Source organism: Eleutherodactylus coqui, chromosome 10, assembly GCF_035609145.1.
Source record: "Eleutherodactylus coqui strain aEleCoq1 chromosome 10, aEleCoq1.hap1, whole genome shotgun sequence".
Lineage (NCBI taxonomy): Eukaryota > Metazoa > Chordata > Amphibia > Anura > Eleutherodactylidae > Eleutherodactylus > Eleutherodactylus coqui.
Window position 1 is genome coordinate 117,005,165 of NC_089846.1, and position 17,912 is coordinate 117,023,076.

At 42.3% G+C, this 17,912-nt stretch overlaps 1 protein-coding gene across 1 annotated transcript in view; it reads left to right on the plus strand.

Annotated features, from left to right (window-relative positions):
• The window catches only part of NRK (Nik related kinase), a 294,683-nt gene that overhangs the window by 253,430 nt on the left and 23,341 nt on the right, over positions 1–17,912 (plus strand). The window contains exons 29-30 of the mRNA XM_066581768.1: positions 828–977; positions 16,093–16,252. Of these exons, the coding sequence (XP_066437865.1) occupies positions 828–977; positions 16,093–16,252 (310 nt within the window). The remainder of the gene's footprint in view (positions 1–827; positions 978–16,092; positions 16,253–17,912) is intronic.

Consider the following 17,912-nt stretch of genomic DNA (forward strand, 5'->3'; position numbering starts at 1 on the left):
CCAACTTTCCATGCATTATAAGACTTTCCTAGGAAATTGCACAAAAAAAGCCATTTGAAGAAGGCTGCATGGCGTCAAGTTCCATGTGGCTATGTGCTACAGAGCGGCTTTACTTGGTCTCCCTGTGCTTATATAACATGTACCTGGGGGTGGATTAATCCTTTGCAAATAAATTTTAGATTCAAGGTTTCCTAGGGGGCTTTCTCTTTCTGCCATTATACAATGGCGCCATCTGCTGGCTAGAGCTAGTACTGTGGAATGGGACATGCTGGAGAGGCCCCTGAAAACAGTAATATACAGTAAGAATACCCTGTCGGATGTCTTCCGATATCAGAGCTGTACAGCCTTCAATCAAAATGTCTTCAGACGTCAGATAGTGGATTGGAAAGGGTTAAAGGGACTATGGGCTTGGGGCTCATCACACAACTTGTTAAAATCTGCACAAAGTCTATTATGACATGGATTTGCTGCAGGCTTTTCCATTATGGAACATCTGGGGCATATCTGCAATATGTGAATCCCCTCCCACTCCCCCCTCCATCAAAAAAAAAGATTCAAAAAAACTATTTTCGTGCATGCATCAATATATACTACTAGACAACCTTTTTACTGTGCCAGCCTTAAATAGAATGGACCGGTTTTAATACACCTCCTTAGGTCAATGAGAGAGAATATTAAATTCTTGGAGGTTGTTGTGTTGATCTGTTCTAACAATGGTGGTTCAGTGGGTCGGTTCTATTTCTGACCCATTGATGCACTGCGCTACTATTGAAGAGTCATAAAGAAATGGCTACTATTGTGTAACATTTTGTGTGTTTTGGTTTCAGTCATTTTCATCCCTGCATCAAAAACCATTATTTGTAGACCTAACAGTAGAAAATGGACAGAGGCTCAAGGTCATTTTTGGATCGGCGGTGGGGTTTCATGCCATTGATGTTGACTCTGGAACAGTGTGTGACCTGTATCTGCCCACACATGTAAGTATTAGGATTATCTACAGTATTAGATGTATGCTGCTTAGAATAAGTTTAAAATTTTTAGTATTGCTAAAGAATATTATTGCCATTTTTTTGGTACTATTTGCTGCTGAGATGTTGCGGTGAAGAACTTGGCGCCCCCCCCCCCCCCCCAAAGCAAGTTTCACGTCAAGAAAAAATAACTTCACATGCACCTGTTAAATATCAATAAAGCTTACTTAAAGTGCTAAAAAGTAGATAGACATGCAAGATATCAAGAAGTACATAGCAAGCTAAATGGTGGGGGGAGTGGGGAATCCTGTTGATCATCAGCCCCGGAGCTTAAACATAGACTTCACCATCTCCCCCTACCATTGCCTGCAGTAAACATATAAACCAATGATGCTACGTGATTTTTCTACTAAAATTATCCAATGAGACAATTTATAGCTAATCTGTCTGTCTTAAGGTAAAGCTTTGTTCTTATCTATTGGAGGGGCACTGTGGTGGTCAGAATATTTTACATCCTTAAGAAATGCAAGCCATGTTCATGTAAACTGGCAATGCATGGATTCCAAGTTAGCGGACAGATCCTACGAGTTCTAAGTGTGTGCCCAGTGCATGCCATAAACATGCTTAAGGAATGTTGAAGTGTCAGCCTGTGCTAGGTGTAAGATAGGGGCTTTCTAAGCTATGGGTAAATGTTGAATACCTCTTAATATCTGTTCATGGATTAAAGGTATAGTCAAACATACACCTTCCATGGAGTTGTGAGGGAAAAGGAACTGACAAGTGTCCTGGGCCTAGTTATGGGTCTGTACTTCAATTGTCAGTTTTCTAAAAATATAAATTGGCAAATTGCAAACCAAATTAAAATTTTCAACAAATTTACCTAGATATTATCCCCAAAGATTCTGTGGAATCCCTATAAATAACAATGGAGTCTTGACTTTATTGGCTATGTTGCCATTTGTGTGAGTTGTGCCTGAGATGTTTGGGCACAACTCCCCTCAGACACCACACAGATACCTCCTGTGTGCTGTCTAACGCACGGACTGCCCACACACTGACATCTATTTGCATGCCCTAATTCTAATTTGTGATATGGACAAGAATAGGACATGCAAGGAGTTATTTTGTGTGGACAATTGGTCTGCATGAAAAAAACTGCAGTGTGCATAGCCATATAATGGGTCCATGTACTGTCCATGAATTAACACAGGCCGCAAACAGACTCAAACACGTTAGTGTGCCGGAGGCCCAACCCGCACTGTCTGTGAATTGAAGCTCAATCCATAATACGGTTCCATGTTTTTATACTTCAGTAACGTCTATAAGAGAATACAGAGCTATAATACACTAAATGTAATAACTACTTCTAGCTGCTTGATTTGACAATCACACATAGAAAGTTTCATTCGATTCTAACATTGGTATAAGTAATGGCCCATTTACACATAACTATTATTGCTACAAAATTCATTCAAACTAACAAATTGGAGCAATAATCATGCAGTGTAAATGCAAAAAAAATCACTCACTATTTGTTTGCAGGTTGTTATCGCTGACTTCCAGTCAGCATAAAAACTCTTTGGATCACTGGCTTCTTATCCAATGTAACCTCTCGCCACTCAGCACTTCACTTAGTAGGTGAGGCGTTGAGCTATAAGCCCCTGATTGAGCAATGAAGTCTGTCTAAAGAGGCTATAGTACCCTAAGCCACCGCTAGCTTGGATACAGGATGTGATACACGCGGGCATGGAGGCTTTAGTGCTCTGTTGTACCGCCTCTAGCTTGGATACAAAATGCGATATGGGTGGGCATAAAGGCTCTAGTACCATTCTTTATTCATGGAAGTGTTTTTAGGCTTAATTGTGAGTGAACTCACTCCCTTGGATGAAAAGCAAGCCCACATATGAAGGGTCTCGGGATGCTTTACTGTTGGCATGACACAGGACTCATAGTAGCGCTGAGCTGAACTTGGGGATGGACGAAGAGTGCATGGCAAGTGCTTGATGAGCACACATTTACACGCAACGGCTGTTTCTTAAAAACTGTTTGGACTAATTTTGAAAGATAATCGTTGCATGTAAATAAGCCTTAAGGAAGAGTAGAGGGGGATAATGACCTTGCATGTTCTAGACTCTATGCTTCTCCTTATACGTGCCAGAATTGTGCTACCTTTGTCACATTGTTGACTCATATTCAGTCTATGATCTATTAGTATACCCAAGTCTCTTTCACATGTGCTGCTGCTTAGCTCAATTCCTCCCATTCTGTATCTACTGTCTTCATTTTTCTTGCCCAGATGTAGGACTTTGCGTTTCTCCTTGTTAAATACCATTCTGTTAGTCGCCGCTCACTGTTAAAGCTTTTCTAGATCTCTTTGAATACTCTCTTCGTAGTGTTAGCTAATCCTCCTAGCTTTGTGTCGTTCGCAAATTTGATCCGTTTCCCATCAATTCAATTCAATCCTCCAGATCATTTATAAAAATGTTGAACAACACACTGGGCATAGGACAGAGCCTTGTGGTACCCCACTTGATACATTCTTCCACTTTGATGTGCAGCCATTTCTGACCACTCTTTGAGTACAATCACTCAGCCAGTTGTGAATCCACCTAAGTTGCCTTGTCAATCCCATATTTGGTCATTTTTTTCAGTAGGTATAGTATGAGATACTTTGTATAATGCTTTACTAAAGTCAAGATATACTATATCCACCGCATTTCCCTGATCAAGCCAGTCGGTGATTCTGTCATGGAAGGAAATTACATTTGCCTGGCATGACTTGTTTGTTACAAACCCATGCTGGCTCTGGTTAATTACTTTTCCGGTATAAAAGTCAGGCTTACAGGCTTGTATTTTCTTGGATCCACCTTCTTCCTTTTTTTGAAGATGGGGACAACGTTTGCCCTTTTCCAATCTTCTGGGACTTTTCTCTTTCTCCAGGAATTTTCAAAGATTATGGCGAGTGGTTCAGCAATTACCTCTGCTGCTTCCTTTAGTATCCGAGGATGTAATTCATCTGGACCTTGAGACTTGAATTCATTTAAGCTAGCTAAGTGTTCCCTCACCATCTCTTTGCCTACAGATAGCCTGCATTCTGTTATTCCCCCAATAGCACAGGGAAGATCAGTTGATGTTCTATCTACTTTCTGAGAGAAAACGGATACAAAATAGGAATTTAAACGTTCTGCCTTCTCAACATCATTCTTAACCAATTCACCATTTTCATCTTGTAAGCATCCAATAGCATCTTTGACTTTTCTTTTGCCACTCCCCCCCCCCAAAAAAAAATCCTTTATTGCTGTTGGCCTCTGTTGCAAGCCTCAATTCTTTGTTAGCTTTTCTGACTCTTGCCCGACAGTTTTCGCAGAGCGCATTGAATTCTTCTTTAGATATTTCCCCCTCTTTCCATCTACTGCCTACAAGATTGACACTGCTGTTGGCTAATAAAATATTGTGCTTATAATGTGAAGATCTCTATGTCCAAATTAGTGGTAGACATAAAAACTATAGTAACAATTAGGCAGAGCTCCAAAAAAGAAATGGGAAGAGACTTGATGGCATACAAAAGGAATGAATTGGCATAGACTCACCCTGACACACCTAGAATCCACCCCTAATGAGGTAAGAGGGGGGCCTAGGGTGTCCGCAATCCAAGTAGGCACGAATAAACAAATTGGTATCCACTGGTCCTCAGGACATCCAATAGGGAGAGCGTCAAATGGGGAGTCCGGTTACATTGAAATTTAACAGAAAAAATGCCAGGAAAAAGATAGGTATAGACACCTAAAAAGCCCTTTTGCACTCCAATAGATAGACCATTAGGAACAATTGGCAAGTGATAAATAACTTACTTCACAGGGGGTGCCTGCAGTTCTGGATGGGGGGTGCTATAGAGGCACCCCTGTGAAGTAAGTTTATTTATGACTTGCCAATTGTTCCTAAAAGTCTATCAACTGGAGCGCTTTTTTAGGTGTCTATACCTATCTTTTTCCAGACGTGAAAACTAGGGATCCCATAGTAAAGATCAGAGTGAATGGGGGAGTCATTCATGTTGATCTTTGCTATGCGATCTCTATCTTCTAAGTATTATAATTAGAAATGAGCGAGCATACTCGCTAAGGGCAATTACTCGATCGAGTATTGTCCTTAGCGAGTACCTGCCGGCTTGGAAGAAAAGGTTCGCTGCCAGCAGCGGGCGGCGAGCGGCGGGGGAAAGCGGGGAGGAATGGAGGGAAGATCTCTCTCTCCCCCCGATCCCCACTCCCCCCTGCTCACTGCCGCAACTCACCTCTCACCCACGCCGGCAGCCGAACCTTTTCTTCCAAGCGGGCAGGTACTCGCTAAGGACAATGCTCGATCGAGTAATTGTCCTTAGCGAGTATGCTCGCTCCTCTCTAATTATAATGTCTGATACCTCCTCCACACAAATTACCTTCACAATTATTTGCTGACCATGCAGTATTTCTGGAGACTGTAGTCCTGTTCCCACCATAGCTGAGCAAAAGGGATGAGACCAATCATTCTCCACCTGGTCTGTCGTTATGATGGCTATATCCTTGGCTCTAGGGAAAAGGTAGAGTTGAGTTTATCTAGACGTTTTGCAACATTTTTAAGAGAATACTCTTGAAACCTAAATATGACTTTTTATCTGTATGAGTGAAGCACCCAACTGCCATTGCCAAATGATCATAGAGCATAATGGGCTCACTGCTCTGTTTCATGGGGCCAACATACAAATTTTCACACCTAACCATCGGTGTTCTAAAAATTTACCATTTTCTCAGCAATTTTAGGCTTGAAATGCCTGAAAATAACAGATACCTAACTGCATTGATTGCACAGTCTGTGCCAGGTGATTGTCAGATACCATTAAGTTCCATAGAGTTGGAATTTTGAGTAGTGCTTTATCCACTTCGCTAAACTGTTGTAAAACCACGAGAGTCAGCAAATCAAGAGAAAAATCTGTGGTGTGGTCTCTTCTGCTCTTTAAATTCTTATTACAGCTGGATAAAGGAGAATGTGTCCAAGGATTTATACATCTGTGGTCGACCATAAAAATCAGTCACTCGTTCTTTAGTCTCAACTTTTACAGTGCGATGTAGGTCCGTGAATTTCTTACCTACATCGCACTCTATTCTGCAGTTTATCTGATTACTATGCGTTTTGGTATTCAAAATGTATCTCATTGATGTACAATTCGCATCTCCTTCGAATTGCATGGTGTGACAGTGTAATGCAATTTTTTTCACACTCCCAATGGAAATAATCAGCAATTCTTAAACAAGAACCACCCAAAAATAAAATATGCAGCAATTTTTCAAAGTCTCAGTACAAGAAGAATTCCTCATGTGAATTACGTCTGGTTTCATTTGAGTGTACGCATATCTGCGTGCACATAGGGCATTGCATATTGGCGCACGCAACTGCATTTTTTTCTGTACTTTTTGCACTCCCGAATGGTGAGCATTTACGCATGTGAAAAAACGTGCAGCCGAGGACCCGTACACTGAAATAGTTAATTAGCCTAATTAGTTTCATGTGCTCTATTTCCCTTCGCGAATGAGCAGGAAAATGTGCGATGGAATTGTGCACGCAAAGTACACGCTTGTAAACAAACCCATTAAATCAATGGGTCCTATTCACCATGTATTATGATTGTAAAATTTGCACACATTACACGCAGTGTAATCATGCCTGTGTGAATGCACCCTTAGACTGTTACAGTATGTGAACGGTTTCTTTGTCACTTTAGTTCCTCACTTTGTTTCCAGTATGTTCGGAGCCATAGTCTGTAGAATTTTTAGAAAGTGTCATGTAAAGTCATGGTTACCTCAGAGGATCCGAGGAATAAAATATGTATACACGTAGAGGAGCGTTAGATTCTCCTCAGACTGCATGTACTGATGTCCCTCTGCAGAATGTGCCACCCCTCCCACTCTTTTCACTTTTTCCCCCTAAAGATAACACTCCTTTTATTCAAAATTACCCCAGATCGGAGGTTGCAGCCCATTCTTCACTATGGACTTCAGGGATGGAGCATGCCTTTAAGGCTGCTTCCTTATGTACTTTACAACTTTTCAGGATATGCAGACAGAGATCAGTTAGATTCTCTTAAATATATGCAGACGGAGGTCAGGAAGTATTAAGATTTGAGCTAGGTCTGCTGCAATGCATTACACTTATGTATCCCTTTGTCTGCAAAGGAAGAAAGGGACTTGTGTATCATTGAGTGCGGCCCAGTTACCCAATTGATTAGTTTGCACCTGACTTTCAGTACTTTGTGTTTTTCTATGGATATAGGCACACATTTGCGCTAAATTTGCCCAATGGATTTTGCGTATTTGCACTTATGTGTGTTTTACTACACTTTTTGCACATGCAAGTCGTGTGCATTTGCAAAAAAAAACCTATATGCTCCCATTCATTGAAATGGGCAGTTAAATTGGTTCAGTATGTGGTTTAATGCAGAAATGTGCAGGAAGATGAAGCATGCTGGGATTTTTTTTTTTTTTGCTAACGAAATGAGCGTGCGAAATACGCTTATGTGAACGAACCATTTGTAATCAATGGGTTCTGCTCATTGTGTATTGCGTGAGCAATTTTTGCTGCATCTCTAGACCTTCCATGTCTGCTGAGCCCTGTAGCATGTATAGCACATATAGCAGGGCTGTGAAGGACGCTTTACACACTGAGCCCTCTGGGAGATTTCCAACACAATCCCCTTAGGGCCTTCTGCAGTGATAGGAAGAAGGCAGCACAAATGTCTCATTTGTAAGTTAATATGAGCAGGGCCCAGCGATGGTGGTTAGGGGGCCTCCCTAGCCTATGGGTCCAGGTGCAATTGCAACCCCTATTGCTACACCACTGTTCGTGCGGAATGGCAATATATAATGTATTCATATATATCCCTGTAAAGTACTCAAGTAAACCATATATACAACAATTATTTACACCAATTGTTATTTATATACCATATATGTACTTATCATGTGTAGTGGTGTCAGTCACATGACATCTCCAGGGTAGTGTATTGTAGAGTACAGATGGGTAGAGAGAATAGAGAAGGGATAGTACAGTAGTGTATTCTCTATATACAAAGCTATTCCATTTAAGGTCCGGTGGGTCTTTTTAGACCTGTATAGTTTATTAATGTCTATTATTCTTCCTGTTTAGCACTTGAAGAATCCGCTCTACCTCAGTAGCAATTAAGATAGAACTGCTTGCAGCTGCTGTGGTATATGCTGGCCGGAGGCCCAGACCTAGACATGGAACGATTCCATATAATGATAGAAATATGTAGTGTCCTAGACAGATGTGACAAATCTGCTGGTAACTTCATTATTTGGGCTCGTTTCATCACTTAGAAGTATAAAGTACAACTCAGAAACGTAGCAGTTCATTAGCATTAAACAATTCTTGTATACTACATTAGGACAACAGTATGGTGGGAGAGCTCTTGTGTTACAGCTCTATTAGAAGGGAATAAAACTATAAACTGTTCTTCATACATCTGCATTAGGACTGGAAAGTCTTCAGACCCTTTCACTTTTTCTACATTTTGTTTTATGTTTATGTGAATTTCCCCATCATTCTGCACTCAATGCCCCATAATGACTATTTTATTAATAAAATGAATATTCTGCTCTGACAGTGACATAAGTATTCAGACCCTTTGGTATGACACTACTATTACTACCCTTCAGCGTGGTAGGGGCAATATCTGTTTGGCACTGTTTTTGGTCAAATTTGTCTGCCACTATTTCCTGGGACTCTGTGGCACTGTTTGGGGGTCAATATAGTTATGATATAATTATATCTGAAGCACAGTAGTTGTGGCCACTGCAGGCACAGTAGGTAGGGTAAATGGGGTAGTAACTGGCAATGTACTGGGCTTAACAACAGGATAAGGGAGTTTGTGTAGGTTGAGAAAAGGGAGAGGGTACTGGAAAAATGCTAAATCAAAGATCCTTGGGCAGCAGACCTTGCACAGAAATCGTGGTGGGAAGAAGTCAGCATGATGGTCTGGGCCAGGTTGAAAATAGGAAAAGTGACTAATTAGAAAATATCACCTGTGAGTTATTGGATATTACTGTACTGCAATCACTTATACAGACTGCAGAGTGCCGGTGTAGTACTTGTATCTACCACTATATGGTCACTGTATGGTGGTAATATTGGTCTCTTTATAGAGGTTTTAATTCATTAACAATATAGCAATATTTGGTTGCAGTGTTACGGGATTTTTTGGGGCTTTGTACAGTAGTACATTTTTAGTATATTTACTTTTTTTTGTTTTAGGGCACCTTAATTTGGTTTCCCTTTTACAGTATAATACCTGCATTCTTTGAATGTAACACAAAGGCCACCTCTTTCTCTGGATAGCAGGTTGAAAATCTTAAGGAGTAATGGGTCATATGATGTATTAAATATATTTAAAAGTGAATATCAAAATATTGGGGTACAGTAGCTGTTTACAGAAGTCAGAAAAACCAACTTTGTCATGGCTTTCCAACTATATTGGAGGATTGAGGCTGGGGTTATGTCACAGCGTCAGCCCTGACCCATGTGATCCTCATGCCAACTCATGCTCATTGTCATTTCGGCGCAGGACACCGATGGAGGTACTTCTCTGCTGGCATGTGGATGGGTTGCTCGGCTGGGAGATGTGTATCCCAGGTCGCCAATCGGCGTTAGTTTGTTCATTTATTCCAGCTCCTCCTCACAGAGGACTTCGGTTATACTCTGAGATTGAAAGTGTTCCTGGTCAAGTCAACAGTTCTAGGACCTGTCGAGTGTCACAGTTCTGATAAATCTGTCTGGTCATTAATAGAGATGAGCGAACGTACTCGTTTCGAGTAATTACTCGATCGAGCACCGCGATTTTCGAGTACTTCAGTACTCAGGTGAAAAGATTTGGGGGGCGCCGGGGGGCGGGGGGAGGCGTAGCGGCACGGGCACGGGGGGTAGCAGCGGGGAACAGGGGGGAGCCCTCTCTCCCTCTCCCCCCCGCTCCCCGCTGCAACCCCCCACTCACCCACGGCGCCCCCCGAATCTTTTCGCCTGAGTACAGAAGTACTCGAAAATCGCGGTACTCGGGCGAAAAAGGGGCGTGGCCGAGTACGCTCGCTCATCTTTAGTCATTAACTTTATCTGGGGTGTTGTTAGCTCTTTTATCCTGAACTTTTGTGGTTCTAATTAATGTGTAACATCTGACTTTTGGCAAATTCCCTGTCGCCATCTAGGAGAGAGTAAGCATTGCCTCCGGTTCCTGACAAGAGGCCGCCCTTATTGGGGCAATCGCCCTGTTTGAAGCACGATCGCCTCAAAGTAGTAGGTTAGGGTCAGTTTCCCCATTTCTCCATTTTGACATTTCCTTATAATATAACTTGTGTTCTCTGCATTTGTACATGGAGTGTATATTCTTCCTCGAAGCACAAATTTATTTCATTCAGTTCGGGCGGGACGATACATTTGCTGTGTCCGGCTCGGACGTAGCAATCTTTACTATTACCGTAGTTGTAGCCTACAGAAGCAATATTTAATTGAGCTAATTAATGGAGGCAGCAATATTGTAACCCTATAACTGCCACCTGAATCACAAATGAAGCAGAAATAATTTCTAATTGAGTTCTTTTTTTTTTCTTCTTGGCCTTACTTGGGAAAAGTAGAGCAGCTAATAAAAAACAGGCTTAATATTTCTCAAAAGAAATTATGTCCTTAATTTAAGGTTCCCCTCCGAGATTTTCTTGCAATTGTGCTTTTTTTTTTTAATGTTCTCTGAGATTCATCTAAAAATAAACACCCCCCTCCCCGTACGGTGTCCATGATTCTGAAATAATGTGTGGATCTTCTCAGTTCTTCTACAGCCTTTGGACCAGATAACTCTCAATCTAAAAGGGTCATTTGATTTAAAAGGACATTTTACAGATACCGGGAGAGCAGAACAGATTGTCCTTAGAAGAAGAGTATTGTTCTTTCCCTTCTGTCCTCGTCAATGTTTCTTTAATCCTTTGCCCGTATCTGTCTTTGCCTCAACTGCTCATGAAAATACCAAGGCAACGTATAAAGATTTCTCTCCAGCTGTGGATACCAGTATTGGTATTACGGATAGTGATAGCGGAAAAATGGACATCAGAGGTTGGCCTCCGATTGTTCTTCCTGGCAAGTAAAGAATGTTTCTGTTTACCACATTGTCATGCTGCAGATTGTCAGAATAATTACTGGTTCATTTACATTCTATTGAGGAAGCAAGAAAGTCAATAAGTGCATGCTGAAACTTTGCAAACCTGCTATAGTCTACATTTGTACTGGCATTTATAGTGTTAATTTACCTACATGCAAACATAATTGTCTAGAATTATTGCATTCTCATGGGCCGTCTCTTATATGTTTATTTTTTTTATGCAGTTTTGCAAACCAATGCCAGGAGTGGATTGTAAAGGAAGGGAGGGGAGGGATATAGGAAAGAGTCCAGTTGTGCTTTTTTGGGTTTTTTTCTTCTATCCACTAGCCTTGGCTTCAAAAACTGCTTGAAGTAGCACATGCGAATGCACCATCCAGCTGTGAATTAATGTGCTCATGGTGAATCATTCTTCCTATAGAGTTGCTATGGGAATTGCTCCTATTAAAAGGTGCATTCACTCGGGTAAGAAAATCATGAGGATTTTGTGCGTTGCGAGAAGCCCAAAACTTGTACAAAAATACAAGGCATTATTTGCAATGGGTGTATTTACATGGGAAAGATTGAACTATGCACATCTCGGGCAAGAATAGAGCATGCAGTTGTATGGTTTCCATTACTTCGCACAGACGAGGTGAATGCTCCCGTAGAACAGGAGTGCTTCTACACAGGTATGGGGATACAATGGTTTTCACACCTTTAATCATAGAACTGTAGAATGGGAAGGGACCTCCAGGGTCATCTGGTCCAACCCCCTGCTCAGTGCAGGATGTACTAAATCATCCCAGACAGATGTCTGTCCAGCTGCTGTTTTGAACACTTCCATTGAAGGAGAACTCACCACCTCCCGTGGTAACCTGTTCCACTCATTGATCCCCCTCACTGTCTAATATCTAATCTGTGTCTCCTCCCTTTCAGTTTCATCCCATTGCTTCTAGTCTTTCCTTGTACAGATGAGAATAGGGCTAATCCCTCTGCACTGAGACAGCCCTTCAGATATTTGTAGACAGCTACTAAGTCTCCTCGCAGCCTTCTTTTTTTGCAAGCTAGACATTCCCAGATCCTTTAACCGTTCCTCATAGGACATGATTTGCAGACCGCTCACCATCTTGGTAACTCTTCTCTGAACTTGCTCCAGTTTGTCTGTCTTTTTTAAAGTGGGGTGCCTAGAACTAGACACAGTATTCCAGATGAGGTCTGGCCAAGGAAGAGTATAGGGGGATAATTGCCTCACGTGATCTAAACGCTATGCTTCTCGTATTACATCCCAGAATTGTGTTTGCCTTTTTTGCTGCTGCATCACATTGTTGACACGTGTTCAGTCTATGATTTATTAGTATACCCAAGTCTTTTTTACATGTGCTGCTGCTTAGCCCAATTCTCCTGGCATCATGGCTCTCAGCATCTTAGTGGTAATGCCAGAAAAATGGCAAGTGACTGCTAGATTACCTAAATTTGCAGTGAAAAATGATCTAGCTAGCATGATAGTCCTGTCACAGAAGATGGACATTGGACATACATAGAATTAGAATATCATTGAACTGAAAATCTGGAGTAGATAAATGGCTGGTCTTCTGGAGGCTGGAGGCCTTGTCCTGCAAATCTCACATCAAACTGCATGCTGCTTGGTACAGTATAGCAAGATAGTGGTATTTCTAGAAAGCATCATATCATATGACGGCTATCAGATTTGCAGGCCAATCACATGGGTTGTGAAATTCCCCACAGAACTTTTGAAGTAGAAGAACAACTGTATAACAATAATGTTTCTAAGATGATTCTTATTTGAGTAAATCCCTAGTGGACTGTATGTGAAGGTTCAGAAAAAAGACACTGCATTAAGTTATGTTCAAATGTGGTTGACCTGGAATCCATGGCAAATCCAGTGTTGCAGCACTGCACTCAGTGCAATTCGCTGGCGTAAGCGGGTGCCCGTAAGGGACATCAGTGTTACTTCCTGGTCATGTGAGATGCCCATGCAGTGTCATTTTTACACTGGCTGCCTGAGAAGGTGCTAATGCTGATAGGTTGGCTGGGATGTCTTTAAGTCCAGCCAGCCTATCGGTGCGCAGTTTAGACATTTTATACCAGCTGCTCCTTTCAGAGGATGCTGGTTATACTCTTGTATACTGGCCGGTTTGTGGGGTTAGCCATGGGCTTAGTTGAGCTTTGACTTTCTGCTTCTTAGAACATAGTTCCCGACCACTGCCTGTTGGTTTTGACAAGTAGCAAGGTTCGATGCTTCCTGATTTCTCCTGCTCCCTAGTGTTTCCTAGCACCGTTTTGTTCCAGCAACTGTCACACAGGGAACACTACTGGATTCCAGAACATCTCGCACTCTTCCTTTTTGGAGTTAGAGCGCAGCTGTTAGACAAACTCTCCCTATACTATCTCTAACCAGTCCTGCCTATTCTTCTGTATCAATTCCTACTTGTTGTGGTGTTTATCCAGTTTGTATCTACGGAATTTCTTGTCCTTTGTTCCCTTTTGTCTTGGAGTATTTTTATACATGATGTGTCAGGCACAGTGCAGTGGGCCAGCGGGTGCTACAGAACACTCACGGTATACTTGTCCGGTCTCACCTGTCTGGATGCCTTCCTTAGATCCAGAAGGTGCCGTCTGTGGGAGAAACCCTGTGTCTCCCCTTCTACTCGAAGCATAGAGCTCAGTTCTGATGTCAGCTGCCTCTCATTGGCTGACGGTCATGTTTAATCTTACTGGTACAGAGCCCAAGGGTGGGAAGTAGATATACAAGTCCCTATGCAAGAGTGCGGGAGGGGGAGAGATTATAAAAGGAAGTGACTTAGAGCAGTCAGGCAGACTCAGCCAGGAGCAAGTGAGGAGAGGTTGCATTTCCGTAGTCAGCGAGGAGGAGTATTCCAGCAGTTTTCGTTTCCCAAGGTAGAGTGTGGGGATCAAACCTGCTCCCTTGGCATCTTAAAGCAGAGAACACAGAAAATCCTTTCCGAGGTCCATCTTTATCCAACAGTGAGTTATAGCTACCCGGTGAAGTTAGAGCCCAGATTAGTTTTACAGCCACTTGTCCCTCTGCTTCATTGAATCCTAAAGTTTGATCCAACTCAATTGTTCATCTGAATTCAATAGTGGGGAAGGAATATAAGAGAGGGTTGAAGCTAGAGTATCATCAAATCTATATTACTGCATTCTTGAATATCTGTTACAAATACGTTTTCTAAGGATTAGAAAGTTAACCCGTTGTTGCAAAGTTCCAAAGTTAGTAAATCTGCTCACTCTCAGATTGCTAAACTAAACTGGACTTGTCTCCATTATTTCTGCGTCATCATCATCTAAAGTGTCCAACTAGAGTGTTGTGTCACCGTGACAAAGTTTAGGCTTCCAGCCATACCTACAGTAAGTTAATTTGGGGCATTACAACAGAACAGGTCATTCCAGCGACGAGTGCTTTTACACAAGAACAATCATCGTTATTGACTGGAAGTGTAGCGGGCCAGGGATCCACAGGATTGGGGACTTTGCTAAATGATGGGAATTTCACCACTGAGACCCCCACTGATCTCAAACAGGGGTCCCATGCCCCCTTTGTCTGCCACTGCAGTGTTACTTCTCCCACTGCAGAGACTTCAGAATGTATGGAGTGCAGGCCAAACAAAGGACCATAGAATGGTAGAGTTGGAAGGGACCTCTCAAGGTCGTCGGGTCCAACCCCCTGCTCAATGTAGGGTTCACTAAATAATCCCAGACAGATGTCCGCCCAGCCTCTGTTTGAAGACTTCCAATGAAGTTCGCTGCTCCAATCATTTTAATGGGGCTGATGGAAACACCCAAGTGCTAGTACTCTGTTATCTATGGCAGTCCCATTGAAAGTGAATGGAGCAGCTTGCACTTGTGTGACCAACACTCCATTCAGCCTCTTCACTGTGGAGGATGCAGTAATCTCATAGTGAGGACGACACAGGGACCCCTGTTCTCAGTATCAGAGTGGGTCTTGGCAGTGAGACCACTAGGATCAGCAACTGGTGATCTTGGTACAACCTCTTTAAGCCCTAATTAGGAGTACCGTATATACCGGCGTATAAGACGACTTTTGAACCCCGAAAAATCTGCTCTGCAGTCGGGGGTCGTCTTATGCGCCGGTAATACAAAAAAAAAAAAAAGTGTAAAAAAAAAAAAATTATTACTCACCTCCCACGGCGTTCTGTCGCGCTCCGGCAGGATGTCGCTCGCTCCGGCAGGCTGTCGCTCGCTCCTCGTCCCCGGCGCAGCATAGCTTTCTGAATACGGGGCTTGAAATCCCCGCTTCCAGAAAGCTAATACACACGCCGGCAGCCATGACAGCATTGAATGGCTGTGATTGGCTAAAGCACACGTGGCTTCAGCCAATCACACTATTCAATGACATCATTGAATGGCTGTGATTGGCTGAAGGCGCACGTGTTAGCAATCACACCCATTCAATGATGTCATTGAATAGTGTGATTGGCTGAAGCCACGTGTGCTTTAGCCAATCACAGCCATTCAATGATGTCATGGCTGCCGGCGTGTGTATTAGCTTTCTGGAAGCGGGGATTTCAAGCCCCACATTCAGAAAGCTATGCTGCGCCGGGGACGAGGAGCGAGCGACAGCCTGCCGGAGCGAGCGACATCCTGCCGGAGCGCGACAGAACGCCGGGGGAGGTGAGTACTGAATTTATTTATTTTTCTCCACTGTATACCGGCGTATAAGGTGACAGTTGGGGGGTCGTCTTATACGCCCCGTCGCCTTATACGCCGGTATATACGGTATGTAGTGGAAATATGGAATAAAAAACATGGACGCGTAGAGAGGGGGAGATGCGAGTTGGACGACCTGTTTACTGCTGCTGTCCTGTAACTTGCTGACTTGTCTATTGTACTTTGTGCCTTTTTGTTTTGCTCTCCTCATTTTTGCAGCCTGCTTATTGTAAAATCTAATTATGATTTCAGATCCAAGGAAATATTCACCCTCATGCCATTATAATTCTTCCCAACACAAACGGCACGGAGCTCCTGCTGAGTTATGAAGATGAAGGGGTTTATATTGATACATATGGACACTTCACAAAGGAGACAGTGTTACAGTGGGGTGAAATGCCGGCCTCCGTTGGTGAGTATGAAATGCTTATTAATATTATATCCTAAGTATTCAGATGGAGAGAAAATCTAGGGTAAAGTAAGAGGAAAAAGATAAAATGCTGATTTTGATATGTATTTATAGAACTACAATATATTGTATAACTATATGTAGTCACTGTATTTCAGATGCATTTTGCCGTAAATGTTAAAGTGAATCTTCACCTTTAATCATGTATCGTTTTTTACCCTGTTTCCCTGAAAATAAGACATAGCATGATTTTCCAGAATTTTTTGAGGATGCAAAATGATTTTTCAGGCTTTTTAAGGATGCTTGAAATATAAGCCCTACTCCAAAATTAAGCCCTGCTAACAGTTAATTAAAAAAGTCAATTTAAATAGTGTCCAGGCAGCTATACATTTAAAAAAGTTAAACCTTTTTGAACAAAAATTAATATAAGACACTGTCTTATTTTCGAGGAAACATGGTATATCCAAAATTCCAACATTCTGTGCTGATTAGTTTCCAAGTTTATCTTTATGCCGCTCAGAGCTCCAAATCATTAACACAAGAGAGAAAAAAACCAATATTCCGTCTGCCTTTAGTAGTCATTAGGGAGAGCCTGGGGTTTATTCACACTGCTAATTTAGCTGTCCGTTCTTCTATTCCTTTTTAGGAAAGTAAAATGGTAAACAGAATCTATCCTATGGTATCCAATGGTATCCAATGGCGCTGGATGGAACCCAGTGACTATAATGAGGTCCGTTCAGCTTCCATCCGGCCCTTTGGCTTTTTCCCTAACCCAATAATGCCACATGCTGTTTCATTTTTGGATTTGGATCTGTGCTATAATCCCCAAACACAGCCACTAGTGTAGATGTGAATGAGCCCTTACTCAAGTTCAGAATATAACAATATGCAGTAAACTCGTATATCCTCCAGGTGGGGCTGCAGGAAGCAGAACTTCATCTATTAACTGTATGAAAGAACTTGGAGCTCCTACTATTAAAGTTCCATTTAAGAACTAATGGCTCAAAATAAATAAATCGGCATCCATATTTATTTTTTTTACAATGTCCTACATACCATACAAAATCATGTGTTTTTAGAACAGGCAAAAAATACCTACTTAACCCCTTCCTAAGGGTACGTCATGGGAGCGGGGTACTTCCCACAAAATGACGTACGCTTACGTCATAGGGATAGCGCGAGATCATAGCAGATCTCGCGCTACCCCGCAGCGGGAGCCGGCTGTAACTAGTAGCCGACCCCCACCCCCCCACCCCACCCCCGCTGTTAACCCCTTCCCTGCCACGATCTAAGTAGATCGCGGCAGGGAAAGGGTTGACAGAGGAAGCGCGCTCCCTCTGTGACTTCAGCCGGCTCTCGCGAGAGCCCGGCTGGTTGCTATGGCAACAGAACACCAGAGATACCGGTGTCCTGTATTGCCATTGCCTAAGATCGCTGTCATAAGCGATAAGGCATGGCAGGAGAGAAGTCCTGCCATTCCTTATCGCAGCGATCATTAGTGCTTTAGTAAAAGTCCCTCAGAGGGAAACAGATTGTGTAAAAATAAGAGCAAAATAAAGTACAAAAAATAAAAATGTAAAAAAAAGTTAAAAAACCCTTTTTTTATGCTTTTTCTCATATAAGCATAAAAAAATGAAAAATCCTACATATTTAGTATCGACGC